Below are 4,907 nucleotides of genomic sequence, written 5' to 3'. Positions count from 1 at the left end.
TAGCAGATCAACACTTCCCCCCACCTTGGTGGGGAAGTCTTTAGTGTACCTTCAGAATAAAATGCTGCTGCCTTGTTCCTTATCTAAAATACTTATCTTTTAACCGTTTTGTAGTGTTTTTATTCCCATTCATGGATGGAGGCAAGTATTTTCAGTTAAAATAATTCTGAAATTAACATTTGGCAGTAGGGTTTATTTCAGAACTTAGTTTTTGGACAGAGACTTTTGAAGAAATCAGATGAGGGAGACTTTGAATATATTCTGCACTCTTCAATTTAGCACAGTCAGAGTATGGTATCTTATACTGCTGTAAATGTGGCTAGTTAAATTACAGTATAGACTTTGCCTTGTATGGTTTCAGTACTGTACCTACATTATAGATGTGGGTTTGCTCATGGCCGTGTGTCACTGACACTGGTGGCTGTCATTTAATTGTCCAGCAGCTGTTCCACTGCATTTCTCTTGCCCACTGTCACTTCTGTGGCTGTATCCAGCCCTGAAGCATTGTGGATCTGGGCCAGTAACTCATTTCTAGTCTGTGTTACTAATGTGCAAGAGTTTATAGTCATCTGTTAGCAATTGAGCTGTAGATGCAGAAGTCCATGCTGTTACTTCTTTGGTGATATACAATAGGGTTGTAGGTGATACCCTGTACCCTCCCTCCTGAACCTGTCTGTAGTAATCACTGCCTTCTGTTTTGTCTCAGGAGAATGGAAAGATTAATCTTAACCACCTTGCTACCTTGTTTTTAATGAAGGCCTCTCATAACTTACTGTAGGAGCATCCGCGCAGCGCTCCCTCTGTCCTATCCTCTCTTGAGAGGACTTGGTCATTGTCATCCCTTTTCAGTGCTGAGCTGTGGGGTGAGATTCTGAGGTTTGTTTTCAGCTTGTGCTGATCAGCAGGGTCCAGTCATGGACCTTGCACAGACTTGTGTTGTGATGTGGTGAGTCAGGTCATCTCATTGATCCAGCTGAAAATTAATTTTTAAAATTTGCTGACATGTCAGTTTATTATCAACTCTGAAAGGGCCTTACCACAGGTGCTGCTGTGGCATATCCTGTATCTCACCATCAAGGAGAAAAGCTTGGTCTTATGTTGTTCCTCACCATTGCTGCTGCTCTGAATACATGAGGTGGTGTTACAGTGAGAACATTTTGGATAGACATGAGAGCACGGATAAAGAGGAGCAGCTGTCAGGGCAGTGATGTGTGTTGCTTTACCCACAGTTCTGGTAAAAAGTGTAGCGAGCAGATCGAGTCAAAAAGCTGTGCTTGCTGCCGTTGTCTTCTCAGCCTCCAGACGTTTGATCCTGCCTTGGAAGTTGGTCTTGGGCCAGCTGGGAAAAGAGCCATCGCTGTTGTGACTCAGAGTCAGCTTTGCTGAAATCGTTGGTTAAGCCAAGCACATAACTGATGTGAAACCAGGAGCAAGATTTCTTGTTGATGTTTTTTCCCCTAACTAGGCTAATAGCATTTATCTTATGAACTTACTTACTTTGTAGTAAACAGAATTAAATTTGTGTACTGAACATCAGTTTCTCTACCTGGCTTTTCTAGGACGAATCCTGGACTTGAAGACCGGAACAGTAAAGAAGGAGGGTCAGCAGTCCTCGATGAGAATGTGCATGGGATCAAGGCGCTCTTTCATTTGTAGGATGAGGTACGCATTTACCTTGACTTCCTGTGATGGTTCCAGTCCTGTCTCAGCTTGGACTTAACCCCACTTACAAACCGAAACTGTAACGACACACTGCCGTTAAGCATTTCCAGAATGCTTTTTGCAACAGGAGTAAAACTGAAACCTGTCTTCCTTTATGATTAATGGTAAAACAGCACTGCATTTGTGTGTTGCAGTTATTTTTATCAGTGTGGGGTGTAGGATGCTTTCCCCAGCGAACTTCATGACAGTTTCGCCCCTGGAATGTAAGCCGTTGTCTCTTCTAGTCAAATTATCTGACTGAGTACTTTGGGAACAAAGCTTTTGCAAGTGTAATGGAAGTCCAACTCTGTGTATTTTTTCAGCAAACCAATAATATCAAAAGAATCTTGAAGACAAACAGGAATTCAGTTGCAAACTTGCCAGCTATGTAGGAATTAACCTAAGCCTGGTACGAATTAACCAAATGTCAGCTGGTTGATGCGAGATAAATGAGTAATTGTTAGAGGGGTTTTATTTTGCAATTTTCCAACTTCTCTTGCATTGCTTGGGCTTCTTTAAAGAAATCTGCCTGCCCAGTGCTTCTGACTGGGCTTGTGGGCACTTCAGTTGTTGTAGTGCTAACAGGATAAAATGCCTGTTGCTATTACAATAAATTTCATCCTGTGTGGTTAGGGGGGGAAAGTACATAATTGCAGCCTATATCCAATACATGTGCTGAAAACAGAGAATGCAAAATTTATCATGGAATGAAACATCCAAAGCAAAATAACCTACACATTGCAATAGTGTACTTCAGTTATGTGCTGGGTTTTCTTCCAGTCGTGTGAGGAAGCTGAATGCGTGGCTCTTGAGTGCCTTTGTAAGGGGTTTATGTACTTCATACCCACAGGATTAGACTTCAAAGCTATAGGTCCTTTTTTTCTCCTTAACTGAGGGTAGAGAAATACAACCGGCAGAGACACTTGAGACATCGCGTTCTCTTCCTCCAAGCTGCTCATAGTGGTCATATGAGGAGGACTTTTTTTTATGCAAAGAAAACCAGGCCTAATGTCCTGTTTACAGTTTTTCCTCAGCCTTTAAAACATTTCAGATTGCATTTATTTCCTAGCACCCTGATTCTGTAAACTTCAGTGCATGAGAGTAATTTTATACATGCCAGTAGCGACATTGTTTTTGTAATTCTAAATCTTATTTTAATTGTTCATTCCTTCTTCTTGGCAGTGATTGGTATTAAAAAAAAGTAAGAAAGAAGAATAATAACAAATGAAAAAAAAACCTTATGGGAAGAATGAGCCTCAAATAATGTGAACTTTCCTTGTGATTACTTTTTTCCTCGTTATTGTTCTTTTTTTCCATTGAAAATGAACTGGTTTTACCCTTCAGACTATTTACTTAGCTTCAGATGGATTGTTCAAATTATACAGTTAGGCATAGTTAGAAATACCACGAAATATACATGAACAAGTGTTAAACAAAGTTACTTGACAGTGTAGATAGTCTGTTCTTGCAGAAATTGGATGAACATCTGCTAATGTTTTAGCTGGTGTATGGCAGTTGAAATATTCTGTCCAGGGAAGCTACTGAGATTGTTTTGTGAGGATATTTGGGGGCCTGATTTACATTCTCCTATAGCATTTCATATAGTCTGTAGGTGTGGAGAGGCAGGAGGGAATCTTTTCGTAGTCTCTACTTTTTTTCTTTATAAAATAAAGGCAGTATTTGTAGCACACCCAAAAAACGCAGCCTGTGGAAGCAGCACGTTCTAAGAAAACATGAATCTGTGACTTTCTGCCACAAATAAACATCCATTATTGTCTACTTAGATATACTAATGAAGATCTTAAAATGCATTTTCATCTTGGGTATTTATTTTCATTTTTGAGCCCTTTTAAGTATTCATTTACTTTCAGGTGTGGAAACGCTCCTCTTGATCATTTACCTCTGAACAGAATAACCACGATGAGGAAAAGATACAGGTACGATTACTTGACTTACTACAACAGTTAGTTACCATAAGCACTCTCATTTTCCCCTGGCCTAATGCTCAATCAGGGATTACTACCTGGACAAACATCTGCATTAGCACACAGCATGAAATAGCACTTCCAAGAAGTATTATGGAAAACAACTAAGGCTTGGATAGCTTTGCAGTGGAACTGACGTTGTGCAGAACTCTAGCTTGGCAGTTGGTTGGTTGTAATTTACAAGTATCAGTAAATCATTAGTAGTAGTTTTAAAACATAAAGCTATTCTGCATGTCAGTCAAGGTGATATTTTTGTGTTTACTTCTTGTTTAGGAATGGCCTTGGCCCAGTAAAAGAAGGCGAAGCACAATACGCTGTTGTCCATTGCACTGGCTATATCAAGGCTTGGCCACCAGCAGGTGTGTATCTGTCTCTTGGACCTATCTGCAAGGCAGCTGAAAACCTGGCTTGGGATCTCTTTGCTGGTACAAAACCAGGCTGAGTTTCCATAGGGTGACCCATTCAGTCTCATCTTGAGAAGGTTTTGGTATCAAGAAATCAGCTGCTGTTACTCTGGGCCTCCTCATTTTTCTATGTGAAGCCCTTCTCAGTTTCATTGGCACAGAGAGCTGCAGAAGCTGTCAGTAATGTGGGACTGCAGCAGCTGGGGCCAAAAGTTTTCAATCTGATAAACTGGCATAAAAAATGGCCTGATTTTTAGGAAGATAAACACAAACCTTTTGTACCTCTAGAAAGCATCAACTAGTGCCTTTATATCTAAGTACTGCATTGCAAGCACCTATGTATGAAAATGTGTAATTTCAATTTAAACACATAGGTCTTCACAGTGGTGGTGTTAGCAAAAAATGTTAAATGTTTGTGGTAAGTACTGTTTTGAGGCTGCTTTTCTGGAAAACATGTCTTGGCATGCTGCTTTGAACTACAGAGAAAGACATTTACCTACTGTAACTCAGTATTACCTATGGGAATATTTACCTTTGAAAAAATTCAGAGAGGAGACAGTGGAGCTCATCCAGACATCATCATGAACTGGGTTAGTTGACCTTGGCGTTTGCAGCAGTTGGAGAGGCTGTTTGCAATATGACAGCGCCTGCTGGCATGAATCAAACCATGAGCTGTCCTGCCCTTCTGTGGTCATATACCACAAGCATAAATCACATTTGTCCAGGGATTGTGAATGCTAAGAGGTGGTTTGCACCAACTCTGTGCAGTGGTGTGCAGACACCAGCATGTGGATGTGAACTTCTTGTTGATTTCCTG

The 4,907-nt window shown here is 40.6% G+C and overlaps 1 protein-coding gene across 1 annotated transcript in view; it reads left to right on the top strand.

The window, feature by feature from the left end:
• The first annotated feature begins 1,563 nt into the window (after positions 1 to 1,563).
• The window catches only part of ARNT2 (aryl-hydrocarbon receptor nuclear translocator 2), a 39,109-nt gene continuing 35,765 nt past the window's right edge, over positions 1,564 to 4,907 (top strand). The window contains exons 1-3 of the mRNA XM_010187469.1: positions 1,564 to 1,662; positions 3,573 to 3,638; positions 3,960 to 4,045. Coding sequence (XP_010185771.1) covers positions 1,616 to 1,662; positions 3,573 to 3,638; positions 3,960 to 4,045 — 199 coding nt within the window. The 5' untranslated portion in view covers positions 1,564 to 1,615. The remainder of the gene's footprint in view (positions 1,663 to 3,572; positions 3,639 to 3,959; positions 4,046 to 4,907) is intronic.

The sequence above is a fragment of the Mesitornis unicolor genome, unplaced genomic scaffold, assembly GCF_000695765.1.
Source record: "Mesitornis unicolor isolate BGI_N332 unplaced genomic scaffold, ASM69576v1 scaffold30076, whole genome shotgun sequence".
Classification (NCBI taxonomy): Eukaryota; Metazoa; Chordata; class Aves; order Mesitornithiformes; family Mesitornithidae; genus Mesitornis; species Mesitornis unicolor.
Note: the sequence above shows the minus strand (reverse complement) of the source record. Positions and strands in the feature narration are given on the sequence as shown.